This window comes from Periophthalmus magnuspinnatus, chromosome 5, assembly GCF_009829125.3.
Source record: "Periophthalmus magnuspinnatus isolate fPerMag1 chromosome 5, fPerMag1.2.pri, whole genome shotgun sequence".
NCBI lineage: Eukaryota > Metazoa > Chordata > Actinopteri > Gobiiformes > Gobiidae > Periophthalmus > Periophthalmus magnuspinnatus.
Window position 1 is genome coordinate 30,613,902 of NC_047130.1, and position 25,116 is coordinate 30,639,017.

General features: G+C 37.9%; 1 protein-coding gene across 8 annotated transcripts in view; it reads left to right on the top strand.

Annotated features, from left to right (window-relative positions):
• cacna1da (calcium channel, voltage-dependent, L type, alpha 1D subunit, a) overlaps positions 1-25,116 on the top strand; it is a 45,011-nt gene that overhangs the window by 13,400 nt on the left and 6,495 nt on the right. For 2 of the 8 annotated variants that reach the window (XM_055222167.1, XM_055222169.1), the window contains exons 5-39: positions 328-500; positions 998-1,150; positions 1,648-1,844; positions 2,621-2,724; positions 4,755-4,924; positions 6,741-6,815; positions 8,388-8,472; positions 8,664-8,690; positions 9,007-9,167; positions 9,239-9,464; positions 9,531-9,738; positions 9,843-9,963; positions 10,212-10,299; positions 10,679-10,864; positions 10,945-11,074; positions 11,847-11,906; positions 13,533-13,639; positions 14,037-14,124; positions 14,202-14,309; positions 14,383-14,435; positions 14,538-14,684; positions 14,768-14,969; positions 15,542-15,700; positions 15,787-15,897; positions 16,712-16,795; positions 18,186-18,218; positions 20,783-20,911; positions 21,001-21,066; positions 21,519-21,610; positions 22,486-22,645; positions 22,720-22,847; positions 23,418-23,514; positions 23,655-23,757; positions 23,849-23,950; positions 24,935-25,068. In XM_055222167.1, the coding sequence (XP_055078142.1) occupies positions 328-500; positions 998-1,150; positions 1,648-1,844; positions 2,621-2,724; positions 4,755-4,924; positions 6,741-6,815; positions 8,388-8,472; positions 8,664-8,690; positions 9,007-9,167; positions 9,239-9,464; positions 9,531-9,738; positions 9,843-9,963; positions 10,212-10,299; positions 10,679-10,864; positions 10,945-11,074; positions 11,847-11,906; positions 13,533-13,639; positions 14,037-14,124; positions 14,202-14,309; positions 14,383-14,435; positions 14,538-14,684; positions 14,768-14,969; positions 15,542-15,700; positions 15,787-15,897; positions 16,712-16,795; positions 18,186-18,218; positions 20,783-20,911; positions 21,001-21,066; positions 21,519-21,610; positions 22,486-22,645; positions 22,720-22,847; positions 23,418-23,514; positions 23,655-23,757; positions 23,849-23,950; positions 24,935-25,068 (4,267 nt within the window). Of the gene's footprint in view, positions 1-327; positions 501-997; positions 1,151-1,647; positions 1,845-2,620; positions 2,725-2,789; positions 2,894-4,754; positions 4,925-6,740; positions 6,816-8,387; positions 8,473-8,663; positions 8,691-9,006; positions 9,168-9,238; positions 9,465-9,530; positions 9,739-9,842; positions 9,964-10,211; positions 10,300-10,678; positions 10,865-10,944; positions 11,075-11,846; positions 11,907-13,532; positions 13,640-14,036; positions 14,125-14,201; positions 14,310-14,382; positions 14,436-14,537; positions 14,685-14,767; positions 14,970-15,541; positions 15,701-15,786; positions 15,898-16,711; positions 16,796-18,185; positions 18,219-20,782; positions 20,912-21,000; positions 21,067-21,518; positions 21,611-22,485; positions 22,646-22,719; positions 22,848-23,417; positions 23,515-23,654; positions 23,758-23,848; positions 23,951-24,934; positions 25,069-25,116 lie in introns of those variants that run through there. The other 6 variants (XM_055222166.1, XM_055222170.1, XM_055222171.1 and 3 more) reach the window with 6 other exon arrangements.

Below are 25,116 nucleotides of genomic sequence, written 5' to 3' on the forward strand. Positions count from 1 at the left end.
GCAGCATCTTCATAAGTGAAACGGCAACTTACACTGTCCAGAAAACTCCATGCTTTCTCCGTTCTTCTGTCGTCCATATAAGTCCTTATATATTCACAAATAAAATTTTCGTACAGCCCAATAGCCCTTCAACTAACTAGCCATTGTCTAGGTCACCTAGCCTAAGGCCCATGGCTACTGAAATAGGTTCAAGCAACCTACCCTCCATCTTTGGGTAATGAGCAGAGCAGAAGTTACATATTGCGTTGTAGCCTATTTTAAATTTAGTGGCAATAGATGTTTGTCATAAAAAGTCCATAAGTTCTGTATGTTTTGTTCTTGGTGCAGACTCTTCAGTGTTGCTCTAGAGATGCTGACCAAAGATGAGAAGGTAGAGAGTGAAGGTGAAGCCCACCAAGCAACCCTGCACGGTCACGGGGGAAAACCAGGAGGATTTGATGTTAAAGCCCTTCGAGCTTTCCGTGTGCTGCGACCACTGCGGCTTGTCTCAGGAGTACCCAGTGAGTAACATTGGCTATGTTTTCGTGCAAGCCAAAAATCTGATTGCAAACAGTTACATCAGATTTCTTTCTACTGGTAATTGTTCACACCTGTGCAGGTTCTGGAAAGGAAAATACCAAAAAGGGCAAACTAATGTGGGAAAAATACATTATTTTAAATTCATTGTACTTTGTCTTCCAAATGCAACAATTACTCTACAAATCCACAAATTAGCTAACACATCTCACCAGGTGTTTAAGATTTCTGTTATGCATCTAATTATCTAATTATTGAGTTTCCTGATTTTCTCTGGTTATGTTAGTGTACCTGTTGTCACATATTTGACATGTGCCTTTTTCAAACAGAAGTTATTATCCACCTGAATTGTGTAACATTATCAAGTTTATTATTACTTTTATGGTTAGCATTAAGATTAGAATTTCAAAGGGCTCTTCTGTTTTATTGTTTTTGTGTACAGATTTTTGCTGCTTTAACATTTGACCTTTGACCTATCCAGGTTTACAGGTCGTGTTGAACTCTATTATAAAAGCCATGGTTCCTCTCCTGCACATTGCCCTGCTGGTCCTGTTTGTCATCATCATCTATGCTATTATTGGCCTGGAACTTTTCATTGGCAAAATGCATGCAACCTGCTACTTTCCTGGCTCAGGTAATGTACTCTTAATGCTTGTTTGCAGTTTTTTTCTTCATTGATTATGTTGTTATGTGGACCTTGGGAAATTGTAACTAGAATGTTCAGAAACAAGACAGAAATCAGAAGCTAGAAAGCATACATTACCTCTGGCTTATGTAAAGACACCTATAGTTGCATTATTATTGGGCATAAAGACGCACCAAATATAAGACACACCAGTGTAAAGACGGTGTCAGCGGTGGTCATTTGAACATTTTATTTGTGATCAAGGCATTTTGGCTCCCATCCAAAAGCCATTACCCCGTCTCACAGCTTAACCAAACAGATAAAAAAAATAAAAATAAAATAAATAAATAAATAAATAAATATATATATATATATATATATATATATATATATATATATATATATATATATATATATATAGAGAGAGAGAGAGAGAGAGAGAGAGAGAGAGAGAGAGAGAGAGAGAGAGAGAGAGAGACAAACAAACATACACCATCTTTTTTCAGACGTGATAGCTGAAGATGAACCTGCTCCATGTGCGATCTCTGGACATGGCCGTCAGTGCCCCATCAACGGCACAGAGTGTAGAGAAGGATGGCACGGTCCCAACAATGGCATCACCAACTTCGATAACTTCCTGTTCGCCATGCTCACAGTGTTCCAGTGCATTACTATGGAGGGCTGGACGGATGTGCTGTACTGGGTGAGAGCTGTAACCTCCTCTGTCTCTGCCTGTTCAGATTAGACACTGACTGACTGATAACTGACTTTTCTTTGATGAAGCTAATGACTTTTCATTCTGACATCTTTTATTTCATGTGACAAACTCATAGATTTGATGTATTCAGCACTTGTGTAGCACAAAATTAGAAACATTTTCAAAATATTTCCAAATTGGCATGTTATAAGAGAAAGAAAGAACTGTGGATGGAAAGTCAGAAAACTACTGAAAACTACTATCCGCCATGTTTGAAACAGCAGTGCACAACAGTATATAAAAAGAAAACAATGCCATGGAACAACCTGATAAGGTGCTGGGTCACAACTGTTTATCACTGTATAGAGTCAGATGAATGCAAAGTGTATTACTTAGATTATATTTCTGTTTAAATTTGTTTAGTGTTAGTTAACTAGTTGAAAATTTCGATGATATATGACGACACAATCCCACGCAATATTATTCAGGAGAAATACATAAACAGATCTGATAACTTTGAAAAATATTATAATTAATATTATTTAAGCTACTGAAAGGGTCCATACACTTACCATTCTATATTTATTTGTGTTGTGCAGTTTTAATCAGCCGATCCAATAATAATATGATATTAATGTTGCATGCTGACTTTCTTGCATGTGTATAAGTAACCATATTTTCTATACCCTCTTATTTTCTGGCTTAAATCAGTTTTATTTACTGTGTGCTCTCTCCTTTCCTGCCTCCTTCGATCCTTCTCTCCTGCTCTGATGCTTCCTCAGATGAACGATGCTATGGGCTTTGAGCTTCCATGGGTGTACTTTGTCAGTCTTGTAATCTTCGGCTCTTTTTTCGTTCTTAACCTGGTTTTGGGTGTTTTGAGCGGGTAAGCACACTCCTGACTGCTTTTCAATGACTGTGTAATTTGACTGGATGTTTTGGGCCCTATAGGTGAATGATGCCATTGGCTGGGAAACTCCATGGATTTATTTTGTTAGCCTCATTATTCTGGGCTCCTTCTTTGTGCTAAACCTTGTGTTGGGTGTACTCAGTGGGTAAGGCCAAAGTGTGGAGTGTTATTTGCAGTGGTTATTTTTATTATTTCTTGACCACTTTTTTTTTTTTTTTTTTTAAATACATACATACATTTCTTACCTTTTCAATAATAATAAAGCATTTGCATTAAAGATACTTTACACCCTATTGTTCATTCACTCTTCACACCTGATAATGGTAACAGTTGCCCTAGGGTAATTTTACGAAGCAAAGCATCCAATCTGCACCATCTGCCCCAAAAGTAACCATCACCAATCACTCACACACAGTACATTCATACTAGCAAGTGTTTTGCTCAAGAACACAGTGATAGTATGCATAGGTTGAAGTGGATTGAATTGGATTGAATTGATACTGCGACCTTGACGCCAGGTGCTCTAACCACTGAGTCACTGCTGCCACATTCTCTTTGGGTACTTTAGAGTAACCTCCATAAAATAAAAAAAAATATTGTTCCTATTCATCTTTCCTCCACCTGACAAAATACCTTAAACTTTTATACCATAAGAAGCAGGTTGAGTTACCATCTTGTTCATCCCCTTTGCTATGAATGCCTAGCCATCTAGAGAGCAGACATATGGCTGTGTACACAGCGGATGCTTCCCGACTGTTGTCTTTTGGGTTGTGACCTATTATACATGTACTTCTGGCATAAATTTAAGCTCTTCAAAAAGATAAACAACAATTGAGTTGTTCTTTTGCTTTTAACTACTGAGACATAAACTTGTGCATTCCAGGCCCACCGCAGGGAGCATTTCTACCCCCAGTGTGTCCCGATCCCACCCAACCTCCTGAGAGAAATTAATCTTATTCCTCGCCCTTCACTCCCTCTGCAGCACTAAGCTCCCAACACCACAGTTCTCCAGTTTCCCAGCTAATTTTAGTGGGGGTTGGGCAAAAAGAGTTACAAAATCAACTTTAGAGAGTTGACTGGCGTAGGGGTGCACTACCATGTATTATTATAACGATATTATAGATGTTTAGCAATTGCCTGTTGTTACATAGAGTTTGTTTGGATCTATTCAACTAGATTTCTGAAAGGTTATATTTTTTCTTTCCTTCCTATCAAATAAATATTTCAAGCACAAATTTCAATTACCATTTATCCTCAAATGTGTGTAAACTGTGTCTGTTTATATTTGGTCATTGGCGACATGCCATATTGAGCTCCAGTTTGTATTTATGTTGTTTACATGCAAATGTGTATTTCTCTTGAAACCATCTGTCTACCTACATAGGCTTCTCATGATGATTAGAATTCAGGCCTGAAGAAAATTCTACTGTACTGGACTAAAAATAGGACTGTTTTCTTCTTCATACAGTTTGCATCTCCCTCCAGTGGCAAATACCCCTTTAGACTGAATGGACATTTAGACCAGATAATCTAAATTTAATCCAAAATAAATTAGTTAGATGTTATAATTTGAGATGGACACTTTCAAATTTTCAAAGCAAATAATCTGAAGATAATGGAGATAGATATGAGATTTAGATTTTATTTTAATCAAAGCCTGAAGGTATTGAGAATTTCAGGTGAAAATCTTTTGATACAGCTGTCTAAATCTAATGAAATGAAGAACTTTCTTTTTTCTTCTTTTAGGGTGCATTCACACTAGTACTTGTTTTGTCCTTGTTGAGGCCAGTGCAAGTGTAATTTGGTGTAGTCGTGTTTTAGTCCTGGTTTAGCTCTGGTCTTGTTTAGGTTAAGTAAAGTGTTTATTTCCAGTTTAGCCCAAATTTGAATGTGATGTTTGTGCAAGTGCGATTGCATCCTTATTTTTTTGTGCATGTGATTCCAATTAGCTGTTTCTTTTATCATATACTTATTAGCTATTTGTTTGTGTACATTTAAACACCCAGAGAGTTTTCTAAGGAGAGAGAGAAGGCCAAAGCTCGTGGAGATTTCCAGAAGCTGCGTGAGAAGCAGCAGCTGGAGGAGGACCTGAAGGGCTACCTGGACTGGATCACTCAGGCGGAGGACATCGACCCAGACAACGAAGACGAGGCGGATGAGGACAGCAAACGCAACCGTAAGAACTCCCGCATCCACTGTGTCCACTTCATCGCCATGGATATGTAACATGTGCTGCTGTGTGACATCGCTGCTGCACTAAAAACATCTTTAAACCAGTTGTAATCCAGTATATTATAGAACTCTGGAAAAATATGTTGCGGTTCTCTGTATATTATGTTATTGCTTTTACTTTTACAACTATTAACTGAAATACTTATGCAATACTTGCTGACATATGATATCGACTATGTGAGTAGAACTGCGTGGCAGGGAACTTATTGGATTTCAAAGATTTATGGACCATTGTATGAAACAATATATGACCAACAGAATGACTATCAGCCATGCTGGCACTCTTATACCTACTATCCCTACGATGTTAATGCTATTACTATGGTATTACTTTTATTTATTTTTTTCCTTCACTTTTATAATGTACAGATAATAATTACTACCTCTTAACTTTATTCTGTCATTACTTTATATAAAGATAAAAGTAGTGATCATCTGATTACAACTGTGAGGCAAGGGATGTATTCGTGGGTTTCAGTTTCGTGTCTATAGGACTCTTGACCAGGCAAAGGATACTGACCATGTGATTAGAAGTGCGAGAAAGAGGTCCTAAAGGACACCAATGATTTATGGATCAATTTAAAAAGGCCATATAGTATGAGAGGCCATCTAGAGGAGAGGGCTACTGCAGGTTGACGATTCATTGCAACTCAGTATAAATCACTACACTAACACATCACAATCTACTGCATTTAACCTTATATAAAATCAACTATGTATGCCATATTTAAGGTGCCATTTTGTATTCTCACCCAATGTATGCCACTAAAGTAGAGCGAGGAGTGAATCCCAGGAGTTTATCTGAGATGGGGAAACGGGAAAAAAGACGTGTTATTTGAGCGGTAGACTCTTAATCCAAATCCTCTTTATAGAAGTAGTGCTCACGATGCAGGGCAGCAGCAGCTACACCTCACTGACAGGAAGGAAGGAGTTTAGCCTCTGCAGTATCACTCTTAGGAGAAATAGCTAACCAAATATAAGAACATGCACATTACTAGACCATGTCATTTGTTTTATTGTTCTGTGTGACTTTTATGCTTTCTCCAACACCCATCCCAGCTTCGGTGCTTGCTGTTGCCGCATGAGCCTCTACCACAAGGGCTGCACAATTTATTTCAAAGCCCAATTTGAGTTTGCGCAATTATCAATTATACACAGACAATTATCAAAATCTCAAAGGCTGCAATTTATATAATAGAATGCCTTCTGCAAAGAACAAAATGTAATTTTAAATAGAAAAATATTTTTGTACCACAGTAATTTAGATCTCCTCAAGCATGTTCTGAAATTCATGAAATTCTTGTATTAGTTTAGCTATTGATATTTGACTCTTCATTCAAATGTTAATGTTCTTGGAGGTGTTTACAATTTGCACTCTAAACTGAATCATACTTGTAAACATATTTTATAAATCCAATCGCAATACTTACTGGATTGTACTAGGTTGTTTTCCCAAAATCGTACAGCCCTATCTACCACTATGTTAAAAGTGCACTGGAGCATGTTAGCAGAGGCACAGTCACCCACAAGCACTGTCCATGTGGCTCCCTCTACCCCTACCTTGATGTCCGCAGTTTCCCCTGGCTCCCCTAATATCTGTTTAATAATAATATGTTAAATACTGTATGTAAAGTATACTGTTGTTGTCCTGTGGTGCCTGTTGCTCTGACACATTTTGATTGCCGTCCATTCTCGCCCCCCACGCGCCTCTGCTGTGCCGTTGTGTGTGAATGCATGGGCTTGCATGCATTAACATGAAGGGGTGACTCTGGCTGACCTCACCGAGAAGAAGAAAGGAAGGTTTGGGTGGTTCAGCCAGTCGTCCGACACTCATGGTAAATCCTGGAGTTTCCCTCAAGTGTCTACTACTCTGTCTCTACTATGTCTCTGTGTATGTCTTTGTTATTGACACTGTTTAAATATTACTAATATAGTGGTCATTTATGATAGGAATAAATATTACTAAAATAATAAATAATCTAGATTGCACATTGGATTTTGTGCCAGTCCTAAGCCTGGACTTTATACAAATGAGACAAGAAGGGGCATTACGACAGTCATATAGCATGTAGTGCAAGTCATATAGAATTCCTAAATCAGGAGTTCAAGCTTCAATACAACAGGCATCTGGAAACTGAGATGACAGGTCAAAGCTAAAAAAAATACGGATTTTGTATTCTAAGGTACTTAAGATTATTCTGAAAAAGATCTATGCTAGATTGTGTTAGTGAAAAACAGTGATCTACAGTTGCTTTACAAGGATGAGGCCAATAAAGTAATTAAAAAACATATACCTTGACTTGCCAATTATTAAGAGAGGTACAGTCAGGAAAAAAATCCAAGGTACTCTGTAACGTGGAAAGTAAGTACAACATGGGCAGCCAACGTGTTCCAACACTAGCATGTCTGAGGAATTGTGTTAAAATTAATAATGCCTAGGCCTTAACGCAGTATACAGGTATTCAAGAATATTTTTTCAATTGTTACTGTTAACTGGTATTGTTATCATATTTATTTAGCAATATCAATGCATTTTTAATATCCATTTGTATTTTACACTACCACTTAGTCTTGTATATGTGTTGTGATCCTTAAAATTGTTTATCTGTCACACCAGCTGAATTATTAGATGTGTTTGATTACACCTGCACCTTGTTCCACCTTGTACCCCATTTTAAAAACTGCATAGCTTAGTGTGAATATAGGAAACCAGGCTAAACCCAGATCACTACTTGAGCTGACAGCACGATACACTGAGAGCTGTCAGACGACTTGCGAATCAAAGTCACTACAGAAGCACAGAGCCGCCTAATACGAGTCGTAGCACCAGGACATTTGAAACAGGCAGGACAGGAGGAGCGTTTCAAAGACTGCCCCACTTTCTCCCATCTACACACTGTCCGCTATCTTGTCCACTGTCAACTTGCCTTCTCCACTGGGCACATCACAGAGTAGTGTTTTTAAAGTTTAGGTTCAGATGCCTTGTTCTACACTGCCTGAATAATAATAATAATAATAATAATAATAATAATAATAATAATACAGCTATATAAAGTTAAAAGTTATAAAATAAAAGTTTCTGCCCGTCACAAGACCACTAGCCAATTATGTGTTTGGAACAATATTTGGTTTAAAATAAAATACTGGATCTATATCTCAAACATTGCACACTCATAAAAAGCTCATTATTTACTGTGGTGTACCTTGAAAGAAAGGGCTTTAACATAAGGACATTTTAACATTTTGCATATAGTAGAATTTATTAATTTATTAAAATAAATGTCTGGCTAAAACCTCTTCTAAATTTGTACCTACTCTAAGCACTTAACCTTTTCCTCACGATTCTGTAATATATATTACCTGTACTGTATATCTGTGCTAATTCACTGTCTGTTGTGCTGCTACAGCGAGTGTCCCTGCCAGTGAAACAGAGTCTGTGAACACAGAGAATCAAACAGAGGATGAGAAGACACCATGTTGTGGACCTCTGTGGTAAGCACAAACACAACATTTGATGTGAATAATACCACAAACCGCCGTTACCGCCGTTATGTGCCTCACTTAACTTTGTCTTTTCTTTGTTTACATAGTTTGTTGATGATTTGCACTAATATGTACTTTTATACCCTCTGTCACTTTCTGCAACCATTTGGATTCCACAACTTTGACTTTCTTTCTGTCAGTCAAAAAATTTCAAAGTCAAAGTTCAGGTCAGTACACTGCGTTTAAGTCTTTGCATGAGACATTGTGTTACTGCAGAAGCTGCTTTTAGTTAATACACTTTTATATTTGTGTTGTATTGTATTTTAATGAGGCAGAGTAAGGGTGATGAATCAGCAACTTTTGTAAAGTCAGCATGTACCTGCTGTATTTATAGAGCAGGGCCCTGTGCAGGATCTTTGTGTTCGTTTACTGGGACTTGCTAAAATCTGTATTGACGCAGTGTTCCACTTGTCTCCTCTGTAAAGTTTTACACAGATAAAACAGTATATAGAGTATTATATGTTATGTCCTTGTACATTGCAGTCGGCGCTGGCGCCGGTGGAACAGGTTTTGCCGCAGGAAGTGCCGGTTGGCCGTTAAATCGGTGCCTTTCTATTGGCTGGTCATCATCCTGGTGTTTCTGAACACTCTCACCATATCCTCTGAGCATTACAACCAGCCTATGTGGCTCACACAAGTGCAGGGTAACATAACATCACATGTCTGTTTTTCTGCCACCCAGGAATGTCTTCATTTGGGCTGTGTGCTCTTTTAGATGTGGCCAACAAGGTGCTGCTGGCTCTTTTCACATGTGAGATGTTGGTGAAGATGTACAGTCTTGGTCTCCAGGCCTATTTTGTTTCCCTGTTCAACCGTTTTGACTGCTTCGTGGTGTGTGGAGGGATCACAGAGACCATCTTGGTGGAGTTTGAGATCATGTCTCCTCTGGGCATCTCTGTGTTTCGATGTGTGCGTTTGCTGAGGATCTTTAAAGTCACTCGGTAAGACTCCACTTTACTTTTGTCCAGTGTCTGATGTTTTATTAACTTGGTATGTTTCTTTCTCAGACACTGGCAGTCACTCAGTAACCTTGTGGCCTCGCTGCTAAACTCCATGAAATCTATTGCTTCCCTGCTGCTGCTGCTCTTCCTCTTCATCATCATCTTCTCGCTGCTGGGCATGCAGGTGTTTGGGGGGAAATTCAACTTTGATGAAACACAGACCAAAAGAAGCACTTTCGACAACTTCCCCCAGGCCCTGCTCACTGTGTTTCAGGTATAATTGTGCTACAGAAAATCCTTTTACATTTATAAAAAACACTGATGTAAAGATTATACCACTCGCTTGAGCTTATGGAGTAAATATTATGCTCTGTTCAGATTCTGACCGGAGAAGACTGGAACGCTGTCATGTATGACGGCATCATGGCCTATGGGGGACCATCTTCTTCTGGGATGATCGTCTGCTTTTACTTCATCATCCTCTTCATCTGTGGAAACTGTATCCTCAAAAATTTACTCAGAAATCAAAAATGATAATAATACATAAATAATAATACTTTTTTTTTTACTTTCAATACTCAAGGTCACTGTACAGCAATTTAAAATATAAAATACAATAAAATAGTGATCACTAAATAGAAAAGAAAATATGGCAAATATATTAACATTATTTGGTAAGTAACAGTATTTAACAGTAATGGGCCAGTCTTATCCTGATGATTCTTCTTAACCCATTGCCCTCATAAGATATCCTCCTGAATGTCTTCTTGGCTATCGCTGTGGACAACTTGGCTGATGCAGAATCTCTCAATACTGACGGCGGGGACACAAAAGGGTAACTGTAAAAAAATAATGACTGTGTGATTGAGTAGTTCATACAGTTGATACCATCATGATAATACAAAACTACTACTTTTTAAACCAGAATACAATGTAACACAAATATATTCACATGCTTATGTGGTCTGATACTACAATGCCTCTTACAGGATCTCAACAGCATTGAAGGATGGGTCAAATGCAGAGGATTATGAAGTATACCTTAATAGTAGCTATTTCAGATACATATCAGGACTAATCAGTATTCATCCCTGTTAAAATTAGTATCTACTTTCAGTTCTAGTTGTAGTATCAATCAGTGTCTGGGTATGCATTTTTGGCAACCCTTGATTAAATTCAGATCCCTTTAATCTATATTTCTTGTATGCCTAAAGGGACAAAGGTGATGATGCCAGAGATGACCTGGGGGATGAAGAGGACAATGATGACACAGCAGGCGAGGAGGAGGACCCTGAGGTGCCATCTGGACCCAGACCTGCCATCTCTGAACTGGTCAAAAAGGAGAAGATTACCCCCATACCCGAGGGAAGTGCCTTCTTCATCTTCAGCAACACAAACCCGTAAGCACATCACTAAAAGACTATAATGGGACGTATACATTGGATATGTTTCTGACTTTGTTGTTTTCTTGTTGTTGCAGTGTGCGTGTGTTCTGCCACCGCCTCATAAACCATCACATCTTCACTAACCTCATCCTGGTCTTCATCATGCTGAGCTCAGTGTCCCTTGCCGCTGAGGACCCAATAAGAAACTTCTCTGCCCGTAATATTGTAAGTATAATTAGTACATACCATTTGAACAGGTCTTTAAGTACTTCAATCATCCAAGAGTGGTTTACGGTATCCAAAGTAGTAGTCAGTCATGTTTCTATTTATCTTGTGCTGTTCTACACTGTCTCTTAACATATTTGCCAGAGTACAGTCATTATTTTGTGAACAGAATGCACTAATTGTGAAATCTGGGCAACTGTAGATTTCTTTATTTTTAAAAGAGAATTTTATGAGTTTATAACTGAAATATGGACCCAAGAGTAACTATATCAATATAATAGAATAACATTGTTTATATGTGCTTGTAACAAGTTGATTGTTTTGCAAACTCGTTGACAGTCAGGTAACTGAAAAATGTTACCATAATATCCATGTCTATGTAAAAGATAGTATTTATTGTGTAATGCCAAATAGTTGTAACCAACTGCTGCATTTAGCTAGTTCCTTAACTCTTCAGCACGTATAAATGAATACATTTTTAAATAATCCTAATACCTTTTTGCAGGCCGAGGGTGTTTGGCTGTAATAACCTACACTTTCACATTTTACAGGAAATACTTAGTGAAGCCTTTCTCCTCTTTTTACTTCCTGTTTGCGCTAAATGTCCTGCTTTGTTAAACATGTTGCTCTTTGCAGATACTTGGTTACTTTGACTATGCTTTCACGGCTATCTTTACTGTTGAGATCGTGTTGAAGGTAATTGTGTGTCTCCCGTCTGTGCTGTCACTTCCCACACCCAGTAACACTGCAAACGTCTTGTGCCTCCTTCCAGGTCCTAGGCTATGCAGATTATGTCTTCACTAGTATGTTTACATTTGAGATCGTACTGAAGGTAACCCCATAGAGTTACAACGAGAGCCTTGCATTTTTCTCCCTGTGTGTCACCTGCCACTCAACAAACCTGGCTTGTTTGTTTCCTTGCTCTGATTTACTTCTCTTTGAGGCACCTCTTTTACAAGACAAAATTATATATTTTTTTTAATGGATTTTTAAAATCAAACTAAAGGCGAGAAACTATAGCTGAAAAGGTCATGACTTCTGAGCACAAACAACAAATACATATGGAAATCTTACTTAATAAAAGACAATATATACATTTACTGTATGCCATTTTGTATAATTTTTCCAGTGACAACTGATGATTATTATTATATTATATTATATTATATATTAGAGATTGGCCTTTTTAAAGAACTATATATTTTATAAATAGTAAAAGTAGAGAGGAAACATTTTTGATAAAAAAGCTAACATATACTTAACCCTCTTTAGTGTCTCGCCTTAAAATACAATATTTATATTACACCAATAAAGGAAAAAAATGGGGGAAGGAAACTTGGCATCAACATTACATTAAACACATTCACTTGAATGCTACATCATTAGGAAGGTCATGGCTATGATGACTTAAGTGGTATGAGAATTTTAATGCAACCCTTGCGTGCCATAGATAGAACCAGGCTATTATGACGAAAGCGATCTCATGCCTCTCACACTGACTGCCTTTATAATGACCATAAAAGAGGGGGCAATTCAATCATGTTCATTCTGAGCATGGTTTGGTCTGCTTTCTCCAAACGGAGTGTATAGAAATGTGGAGCTGTGGCTGCAGCTGTTTGCACAAAAATCTGCCCAGACCAATGCTGTCTGACTTTAAATTACATTACATTAGTAACCATTCAGGCATGACATTATAGCTGCTGCATGTATGGTGATCTTAACAATATGTTATCACAATTTTCATGGCATCAGTTTGTCAAACTTGCTCAAGTCCTTCCACTTCCCATTCATACTTCTAAAATTCAGTGCACTTTGTTCCATTTATTCAGCAATAGTCTATTCACCTGGCAGTGGTCTTAATGTTATGGCTGATCAGTGTACCTGCAGGACTTCATATTTCTACACACTCGGAGGATAGTTTTCTTTTCTTTATGATTGTAAGGAGTGATCTTAGCTAGATTTTATTTCTCTGCCTGCTGAGATTTTCACTAGGGGCTGTTGTTCCTTTAGACTTTTAAAGAACATAACAAAATGTACTTTAAGGAAACGGTCCAACATGAATGTGACAGTAAGGGCATTTCAACTTTACAATCACTATTAAAAAAAGCAGAGAGTAAGTAACACTGGCAAAAAAATGCATGTTTTTTTGCCATGTCCCATAGTGGATTGTGAAATGAATGATTTACTACTACATTCATGTGGTTAGGGGCCGTGGGGGTGGTCAGGATAGAGTTAGCCTCCTTTTCACTGCTTTGAGATTGCCACCCCAAACCAGAGTGATCTACTGAGTGTAAAGAGTGCGAGTGTGTCGAAGAAACTTAGCTTAGACAAAATATTAATCCATTGATACTTTACAATATGTTTACACTGTTTTAGATTTAGATTAGTCATGCTATAGTTAGAGTATGTGTTTGTGCGACTTTATGATGTGTTTGTATAACATGACTGTTCTCCTCAGATGACCACATATGGGGCTTTTCTTCATAAAGGAGCCTTCTGTAGAAATTACTTCAACCTCCTCGACCTGCTGGTGGTGGGCGTGTCCCTCGTGTCCTTCGGCATTCAGTGAGTCAATATACTGATCTGAGCTGTTATCTGATTAATAGTACGGGAAATGTTTTTAGTTAACCAAGTTTAGGTAACCATCAGTAACTGATGTTATATTCCTTCTAACAGCTAACTCGCATAGGGCTCATACTGTTATCAAAAACATTTTGCTGGTTGTACTTTATAAAAGTGCAGATGGTTAATATTAAATTCTAGAACAGATATTCACAAGATCAGACGGAGCATCTTGACTGCCATCTTGTGGCCAGCCTCAAAGAACAAACTGGAGGTCCTATTCTGAAATAAAATTATGCATATGTAGGAGGTTATAGGATTATGCTGTACTATACAACTTTTAGATGATAACAACAATTCTTTTTAACCTGTGATTTCCTTCTGGCACATTTCTTTTCAGGTCCTCCGCTATTTCTGTCGTGAAGATTCTGAGAGTGCTTCGAGTCCTGAGGCCCCTGAGGGCTATCAATCGAGCCAAAGGCTTGAAGGTTCATCCTATTCTCTCTTACTTACCATATAGATGTACCGGTAATTTAACTGTTACTTACTTTGTTTTGTTCTGAAGCACGTCGTGCAATGTGTGTTTGTGGCCATTCGAACCATCGGAAACATCATGATTGTCACCACTTTACTTCAGTTTATGTTTGCCTGCATTGGTGTTCAACTTTTCAAGGTCAGTACTGTAAAGCAGTTGTGAAGACTAAAAATATTATTATAATTATTACATAATTATATTTTGCCTTTAGGGAAAGTTTTATCGCTGCTCAGATGAAGCCAAGTCCGTCCCAGAAGAGTGCAAGTAAGTTTCCTAATCCCGCAACTTGTGTGGTTAAATTCCCATGATGATGTTATGATGTATATTAAGTAACTAACTAACAAAAAATATACTTTATGGTTGCAGAGGCACCTACATCGTGTACAAAGATGGAGATGTGAACCAGCCCAGTGTGCACAGACGTGTGTGGCACAACAGTGACTTTAACTTTGATAACGTCCTGATGGCCATGATGGCTCTGTTCACTGTGTCCACGTTCGAAGGCTGGCCTGCGTAAGATAAAAACTTATGCCCCTAAATATTTCACAAGTCTAGCCACTATCAGCCTATCTGAGCTTGTCCCTGTGCTTACTCAGGTTGCTGTACAAAGCCATTGACTCCAATCGGGAGAACATGGGCCCCATTTACAACTACCGTGTGGAGATCTCCATTTTTTTCATCATTTACATCATCATCATCGCCTTCTTCATGATGAACATCTTTGTGGGTTTTGTCATCGTCACGTTTCAGGAGCAAGGAGAGAAAGAATACAAAAACTGTGAACTCGACAAGAACCAGGTTAGACCATTGGCTTTAATGTTTAAGCTGTATTGAGACTATTTTATTTAGAATCATGACTGCCAACTACATTTTAAAAAGTTGTTTAGTATTTAGAAGCACATGTACCTTTGAGTTCAAAACATGCTTTCGGAAAACAACTCAAGTAAAAGTATATTTTCCAACTTTGCGGCAAAGTGGGTGGCTTTCTCAAGTAACAACCCAAAGGTCCTGTCAATGTTTGGGTGCAGTTCTAGTAGTAGTAGAAGTAGAAGTAGTGATTGTAGTATTAGTTGCAGTGGTAGCAGTAGTTGAAGTAGGTAGAGAAGAAGTAACAGTAGTGGTAGTAGTGGTTGCTGCTTATAATAGTAGGTGTGTGTGTGCATGGCAATACAATAAGCAGCTTCAAAATTTAACTCTATTAATTTTGGGTTTACTTATAAGAATGTAACATAGTTTTGACTGCTTTAAGAGTAAAATTTTGATATAACGTATGTATTATTTCATACTTCTTCCTTTAACCTCAATTCATTTGTCATCATTAAAAAATACCAAAAACACAGTGTTCATCTGCACTGTTTTTGTCTGTGCAGCGTCAGTGTGTGGAGTATGCCCTGAAAGCTCGACCGTTGAGGAGGTACATCCCCAAAAACCCATACCAGTACAAGTTCTGGTACGTGGTCAACTCCACAGGGTTTGAGTACATCATGTTTGTACTCATTATGCTCAACACTCTCTGTCTGGCCGTACAGGTGGGTCTCTGCAGCTAGTTTTGATCATTGTATACTATTTTCTTATAAATTTCAAGTTGTTTTTTTTTATGTTGTGTTTATTGTAGCATTACGGCCAATCAGCACTTTTTAACTACGTCATGGACATCCTTAACATGGTTTTTACAGCTGTCTTCACTGTTGAAATGGTTCTCAAACTCATAGCTTTCAAGCCCAGGGTAAGTCAATGTTCAATATTTTATTCATGGTACTTTGCAGTCGTCCAAGTCACATTGGATTGCATATAACCCAGGATAAAGCTATTAGTAGGAGATTGTAATAAAATGCATTTATAAAAAAAAAAATAATAAAAAAAAAAAAAAAGATTTTGTTCAGTTCATTTATAAATGTTTTTTTCATTTGAGTAACACAATGCTAATTCTGTTCAGTAAAAGCTACAAAACCTCTGTCAATGTTTCTTTTGTTTATGAAAAGGTACACAGCATGGTTTGAGATCTAAATCTGACCTAAATTTACCATTTTGTTGCTGGCCCAAAACTGACCTTTCTTGGTTTTTAAAGGTGCACTATGTACCATACTGTGGAACATTCTAGGAAAGGAAAATCTGCATGGAAACAAGCACCCGGTGGACCCTCCACCAGAAAAGTTTCATAGTGCACCTTTAAACAAGGTTTTGCTGTTATTATAAGAAATCTTGGTTACATCATTTGCACAGTACTGCACAGATTTCCAGTTATTTCCTTGAACTAAAAGATGACTCTTTCCTCTCAATGCCGACAGCTCTTTGTTCCGAAGAAGGACAGGATGCTTGTAAGAGACAGAGTGGGGTGCAGAGCTGCAGTGTTTTTGCATGTCCTCAGATCTTTGTTTGGCTCTGGTTAAATCTTCGCACTTCAACATCAGAGCGCTATAATCATGTGCTCTCTTTGCTGAAGGAGCTGTTGTAGTTTTAAGTATCCACAAGTGTGCATTTCAATTTGAATACTAAAAGAAACCTTGCTATTTGCCCACCACTTACTCAACATCGCTTAGGGCTATTTCGGAGACGCCTGGAATGTTTTCGACGCGCTGGTTGTGATTGGCAGCATAGTAGACATTGTTCTCAGTGAAATTGATGTAAGTAAATTCCCGCTTATGCCCGGCTCTTGGCTCTCTGACCTCACTCTGCTCTGCACTGTCTAAAGGGCTTAAGAACCTGTAGATTCTGTTTGCTACTTTTCGCTTTTGCTACCTCACTAATGCCAACTTCTTCCTCTTCCATTTCATTCAACCCCTTATCTGTCTTTATCTTCATTTCCCTACCTCCCCTTTTCCTCCTTTGGCACTCTTCATGTTGCACCACACTTAAACAGCACTATTTTGCTGATGCTTGGAACACATTCGATGCCTTAATAGTAGTTGGTAGCGTCGTCGATATTGCTATTACAGAGGTCAATGTAAGTATATGATTTCTACGGTTTTCTTGTTGAATGGAAGCCTTTCATATAAGCCAGTGTAGCCTTTTGACTGCTAAACTCTACTCTTTATGTATATATGCCATTGCTATTATGACTAATTTTGCTGCATGACAATAAATATGTTTTCCATTGGCTTACTATGCAAAGCTTCAGTTTGACATTACTGACATTACTCCTCTCTTGTAGTCTCAATGTGTTATTTTTTTCTTTCAACAAAATGAAATGTATTATTATGATGTATTTGTAATAATATCTTTGATAAAGGCAGGGTGCTGTGGATACTTATTTCAAACATGGTTTAATTTACAATATTGTTTATTTTTATTTCCATAGAAACTTGTAGAGGCAAGTATGGCAAAGAACTAACATGTTGTGATGTGTGCCCTTCTGTTGACAACAACTTTATCTGCAGGACCCCTTTAATGTACAAACAGAAACATATTTAAAATTCTTTCACTTTATTGCTCATAACTGCCGTGAAAGTAATTCACACGCAAATGTAGTAGAGACAGGATGAAAGACACTAAACCCAAACTTATACACTGTGTTGGGGCGTTTCACCTCCTGAGTGCTCCAGTGTCTGAGCTGCAGTGCTGTTTTCTGGACCTTTTCCTCATGATTTTATTCTTTCTGTTTGTGTAAATTGTGTCTGCATGAGTTTACACTAACAATGTTGCACTCTTTTTGAGTTTGTAGGTAATCTGTTGTTGATGCTGTGTGTTTTAGACATATACTGCCCCATATTACATACTCTATTTATCACTTTTGTTGTACAGTGTTACATTGTGTGCATGTTGTTCTTACTGAAGCATGCTCTTTGCTTTGATGAATCCATATTTTATTGAATTGCATGTAGGTGTTGTAAATTTCTCTCAATAACTGTATCACACTGTATCATGTGTATAATGTGTGATCCGATCTAGTTTGAGTGTTGCCTGTTGACATTACTTATTGAGGAAATATATAATGCAGTAATAGTAGACTGCATGTATCCTCCACAATGCATGCTGGTCCATTCCCTAACAAAGCCTCATGTCTGCCCCTCACAGATGGCGCTTGGTCACCCGCTTCATGCCCCTCCGGTCAGTCATGTCCACTGTGCTCTGTGAAGCCTGCTCTTTCTCCTCACCTTTGACCTTTACCTCTTTACCTCCAGACACAATGGCCCTGGAGCTCAGAGCTCAAATGTTGCATTTATCCTTAAATCAAACTTACTCAGAACAAATGAAACAGTTCTTATTCATTCAAAACATATTGAAACATGACATGACACATGATAGAATCAGTAGAATCTATACATTGTGTTTTGGAAGAAGTGTACTGCCACAGTAATTACCTGTCAATCAAGATCAGGGTTCACTGAAAAACATGCAAAACCTCTGATTGACATGCTGTTAAAATTATTTTCCTTTATTTTAGATTGGATTGCATAAACGGGTAATACAAGGTTAAACTCTTGAACAATACCAGTAGCATAATAATCAGTGTAAATAAACTGAAAATGTTGAGGCTATTGAATATTGAGGCTGCCAGGTTGTGTGCTGATCTTGTCTCTGTGAGTGATGTGTGTTCTGTTTGTCTTCTTGTAGTGAGCTCTTAAAGCTCAAAAGGAGCTCATTGTAGCGCAGGTGTGTAGTCACAGGCAGCTGCATGAACCTGTCTGCACTCCTCTCTTTTTCCAAACGATCCTCCAGTTGAGTTAAATGGGACTCTGGCTCCTCTTTCTCTTTCCTCTGTTTGTAATTGGGAGAGGCCCTGCTGCAGCTTTCGTTGCAGGGCATGACTGGCATGCATGAGTTGCTCTAATGCTATAACTCCACCAATGGCTCCTCGTCATTTCTTGCATATGCAGCATCTCCCAGCAGCATTTCTAAACAACGCATGTTTTGTCAGTGCTTTGGCCAAGAATACCTAAAGAACCTCCTCCAGCTAATTTTACTGCATAATCTCCATATTATTTTGACAATTCATGAATGTGGGAATCTAAACTCTCTCTGGAGTAGCTTGTTCACTTTGGTACATATCTGCCCCTACGGTTTTGAATCTGTGAATAGCATGTTTTAAGATGGGACTCTATGGGGTCTGTGACTAGTTAATAATCAAATAAAATAAGGCATTTTTAGCCATAACATCATACATGTTACTTTCATTACATGAGTGAGTTATTATATTGTATCTGTAGTGCACCAAGCATACATTATTATCCATGTTGTCCACATCACATCGGGGCAGTGATAAAGTTGTGTCCTTTATGTCATGTAGTAAATAACTACTTCATGTTGTCAGTCTAAACTGTGAACCTGTAGTGAATTGTCTTGAAAGTATTACATATATAGTAATACATACAAGTAATACGCTAAGGTGGTAATAGTAATTAGTGATAACATAAATAAACTGTAAATGTCTGTCCATGTCATAGTGCAAATTAAGAAACATTGTGCTGTAAATTGAGCTGTAATGACTTTGTTTTGTCTCTGTCTTAACTTACTACCCCCCAAAAAAACACTAACATTACTGTAGACCTTTGGCCTATATGGGCTGTGAGTAAAGTCATTAATCGAGTCTTTGATTTTAAAGCCAACGGAGACTCCTCAGGTGGATGAGATGGGGGTAAGATGTCTAGCCCCCTGTTAGGGCAATGCCATTTTAGATCTTTGTTTTCTTTTTTGTTCCATTCCCCTGTTTGTATCATTTAAACCCTTTACTAACATTCTCATGTTCAGGTTTTCCATTTTCTTTTGTTGCCCACCTGTTGAATTTCTTTTACTTTTGGTTTTCTTTCCTATTTTTTGCAGTTATTTCTAAGAACAATGTGTCGCTCAAACGTGATGCGGTGTCCCGTGTGGGTAGCGGAGTGTTGGGCCGCTCCTCACGTTTGTTTTGTCGGCACTAAAAACATGGTCTCTGCTTCTATCCTTGAGTGGGGCAGTTACCCATGGGTGGGCCCTGCGTTCGGGTCTGGGTGGGTCCCTGTGACTCCGCATGCAGTGACTCTGGACTGAGGGGCCATGCTTGTGCAGATATGCCCTGTCAAATATGGCAACATTTCTCCAGCATGCCTGCCTCCTTGCTTCCTCCCCTTTAGGTACAGTGAGCCCTGACAATAGAAACATATCAGCTGCTTCCACATTGTATTATACAGCCAAGGAATATCTGGCATTGGTTAAAATTATCTCAATTCAGAAAATGTATCTGAATTGAAATAATTTTAGGTTATATTCGATAGCTTTTTATGGCCTGTTCTATATTATTTAACTTGCTTCATAGCATTTCTCATTGCTTTAGTTACCAGTGGTATATAACTAATCCACAGGTAAATACATTTGAATGCTTGATACACTTGTGAAACAAGTTAAGTAAGAATATATGTAAAAATGACTAAAATTAAAATTAATGTTCTAAACTTAAATAATATTTTTAACAACTCTAGATATTAGATTGTGCACTGTACTCAATATTTACATTTACTTTAGCAGAGTCAATTTGTTACAATTGTCAATTTGTTTGTGACACCATATTAAAACCATGGAGCTTCATCAGCCCATATGTTTCTACAGTCTTCGGGCCCTCCATTTGAGAGCACATCAGGTTCTCTTGGTAAAGCAGTGCGTTAGTTCCTGTGTGATTGTGCTCTGGTCTCTCACAGAACACAGAGGACAGCGCTCGCATCTCCATCACTTTCTTCCGACTGTTTCGAGTCATGAGACTGGTGAAGCTGCTCAGCAGAGGGGAGGGCATCCGCACTTTGCTTTGGACTTTTATCAAATCCTTCCAGGTAAGACACAATTTTATTTAAATTAATTTTGGTGTGTAATTGAAAGTGAATGTTACTCATGTAAACATTTTGTTTGTTTTTGCCCAAAGGCTCTGCCATATGTTGCTCTTCTGATAGCCATGCTGTTCTTTATCTACGCTGTGATTGGGATGCAGGTGGGTTACTCTGCATTCAATTATGCTACACAGGGTAGAGCAGCAATTTCAAATTGAGCCAAATTGCAGTTTAAATAATTGACACAACCAAATTAACCTACCAAAAATAAAGGTTACAATTCTTTATAATGTCCTCTGTAAACAACCACGTAGTCTTATTATTTCAAAAAAATTAAAAACTGAACCTACAAGTGTCAAAATGTTTTGAACTGCATGGGATTTTTGTATTAGTTTAGATATTTCAGCCTTCTCTCAAATCTTAATGCTCCAGAAGGTATGCTGAAAATGAAATCTTTATTAAACAAAAAATGCAGTAATAACATTAGAGAAGCAATTAGATGTTTTTTGTTACATACTGCATCAATGGTAGTTTTGCTGTGATTGTGATTTTTGTTTGTTTGTTTGTTTTTTCAATTATGACGATATAAACTATACTCTTTGAATCCTCTCAGGTGTTTGGAAAGATAGCGATGGTGGATGGCACACAAATAAACAGAAACAACAACTTCCAGACTTTCCCTCAGGCCGTTCTGCTCCTTTTCAGGTGAGCTTCAGATGATTATGTGAAGTCAGAATAATAAGATACCGTACTTTATACAATAGAAGGTAAGGGTGATTACCAAAAACCCTTTAAAATGTGGTATCCTCCATATAAAATGCATAAGGCTTTAATAAAACATTGTATATATTTGTTGCTTATGAGAGATGATAAGATACATCAGTGCAAACTGAATTACACATAAAGTTTAACCCATGGGGATTATAATCATTGTAAAGTTGTGGGAATACATATTGTCAATAAATTTACCTCATTGCCTCATAATAATACAGATTCATATTAGTCACCCATTATGTAGCATTTTTTTTCTTTTCTTTAAAAATTGCATCAAGTTCATTTGAAATATCACCAATATACTCAGATAAGTTGCAATTTGGTGGTCTATAAATACAGAGAATTATTATTGCCTAGTTTCTATAACTATAACTTAAGTGGCAGACTTAAACAACTCCTCAATGTCATGTCTCCTTTTAAATTGTAAACTGCCCTCCTGCCCTCTCTACAGCACCTCATCAATAAAAATATAGACTTTCGATACATTATTGAAAGTCTGTATTTTGTCGAAAACAATATAGACTTTTGATGCATTATTTTCATATATGAATATGAATGACTTTCTCTACATTTGTTGTACATTTTTGAGTTGTACACGGTTGAACATATCTATTCTTCTTTATATATAGATGCTAACTAACTATGTATGTGTCATGGTTTATTTAGAAAAAGGGTTTCCTGGGACTATCTTACTTTAGTGTTATATGACATAAAGTAGTCTTCTATATTACACTGCATCATAATATTTACTGTAGTAAAACCTGAAAATGTGTTACAAGCCTATTGCTGAATATGTGATTGTCCAGGTGTGCCACTGGAGAGGCCTGGCAGGACATCATGCTGGCCTGTATGCCCGGGAAACAGTGTGACCCTGAGTCAGACTATAACCCTGGAGAGGAGATGACCTGTGGCAGCGGCTTTGCTATAATTTACTTTATCACCTTTTACATGCTCTGCGCTTTTCTGGTACACATATACTTTAATCAATGTACGTTTTATATAGGGATTGTACTGCTATATTTTTGATATACATTTTACAGATTATAAACTTGTTTGTGGCTGTTATCATGGACAACTTTGACTATCTAACACGTGATTGGTCCATTCTTGGTCCACACCATCTGGATGAATTCAAAAGGATCTGGTCTGAGTATGACCCAGAGGCAAAGTAAGTGTTTTCACTCAAATTGTTCATATTATTGGCTTTATTTCAGATATTTAAAGTAAGTCTAAACTTCAACTTTGTTTACTTCTAAACTCTGTACATAGCATTTTAATTGCATTTTCTATCTACTCTAGTTCTTTTTTCTTTTATTTTTTTTGCCATTTTAGCAGGTTAATGGTGTAAACAGTCAACACCTATGTGCTGCCAACTGTGATTAATTTCTGTCACTTCATTTTAAAAGATGTCATGAGAGGCTCAATCAGACACAGCAGTTTAAAGTATATATTGCTATTTATTATCTCTTGTCTTCTCTTTTTTTGGAAATATGATTACTATCCTTTATGTTTGTTAAATCCTTTGTTTATTTTCCATATCTCATACATGAATGTCTTTGTTTTTGTAAATAACATATATATTGTTTATATGTATTCTAATTTGAGCAAGTAAAGCTGTTCCTTGTTGGTCCAGACCCCACCCCTCACTCTTCCCTTTAGTCTTTCAGTTCATTTAGACTGTGATTGTGGGTGGAATTTAAAGTATAATTTGTTAATATGTCTAAAATATCCCAAACAGGGGCAGGATCAAACATCTCGATGTTGTGACTCTCCTGCGCCGTATCCAGCCGCCTCTTGGTTTTGGAAAACTCTGTCCTCACCGAGTGGCCTGCAAGGTCCTCTGTCTATCCATTGGTTTTTGTGTGTGTGTGGGGGGGTGGGGGGGTGTGTGTTGGGGTGGGTGTGTGTGTGTGTCATAATATATTATACTATAATATTGCAGTAGTAGTTTATTACTTTGTACTATTTTTTTCAGAGGTTGGTAGCCATGAACATGCCCCTCAACAGCGACGGCACAGTTATGTTCAATGCTACTCTGTTTGCTCTGGTGCGGACAGCTCTGAAGATCAAAACTGAAGGTAAGAATAATACATTTTAGGTTAAGCACTTGCTCTTATTATGTGGTTCTTCATAGTTAATAATAATAATATCTGTGCTCTGATGTTGTAGGTAATCTGGAGCAGGCCAATGAAGAGCTGCGGGCAGTCATCAAGAAAATATGGAAAAGGACTAGCATGAAGCTGTTGGATCAAGTAGTGCCCCCTGCTGGTGGTTAGTGCAATATCAACCTAAAACAAATAATACCACAAGCAATTGCTGTTTTGTGCCTTTAGCATTTACAGTAATTGTAGGTTTAATCACAGTGCAATTTAATATTTATTTTATAATCTGAATACAATGCTTTGTCCTGGTTTACTCTCACCTGTGTGTCTCTTATTCATGTTTTTCTCGAGCCCTGGACGCTGAAGGCCTCTGACAGCTGAGCTGTTGCATGGCCTTATACAGAGCTGTACAGGAGCATGGGCAGTTTTACCCTGTCTCTCTGATCTGTCCCAAATCCCTCTGACTCTTTTACCTCCATTTCTCTGTTACCAAACTGGCTGAAGCTCTTCCGAATATTCTGAAGCAGTTCTGTTTTAGGGGGGTGGCATGGAACTGTTGCCTCTGTCTCTGATCTCTGTCCCCAGCCTTTGCTTGAACCCAGTGATTCAGACCCCTGCTTCAGAATGATTCTTGTTTAGAAAATTTCAGTAGTACGGCATCATTACTCACACAAAAGACATACGTAAGATCAATCCATCTGCTTGCTTGCTTGTGCCGTTAGTCAAACAGTTATTAGTAGATATAATTAATGTACACACATAGCATATTTCAATAAACAAAAACATAACCCAAATCAAAAGCATACTTTTGCTGCCATATTTATTGTTATTTGCACAGCTCATATTTAAATTCTTTCATAAAGGACATTTGCTCATTTCCTCATCTTCATCAGTATGTCTTAATATTGAGGAAGATGACACAGAAATGATCTTGATGCTATAACTATATTTGATGTGAGGAAGTCCGTTATAGATATGTATTTGTTTTTCCAGCTCTGAGGTACAGTATATACTCCATCCAGATGGATGTATATCATTTATAGTGATATTTTAGCATTGTATTAGTGGTCTTCTAGTTTTATGTAGATGACTTCTGGAGCCTCTGTGTAGTGACCTGTGACACAGGAAGCGTTTGTGTGGTCTGTTCACTCAGATGATGAGGTAACCGTGGGGAAGTTCTATGCCACTTTCCTGATACAGGACTACTTTAGGAAATTCAAGAAACGTAAGGAGGAAGGCCTAGTGGGTGAACACCCGACCCAGAACAGCACAGCCATCGCTTTGCAGGTGAGTGCCTCTGTGTTTGAGAGAGACACGGACTGTAGCCACATAGTC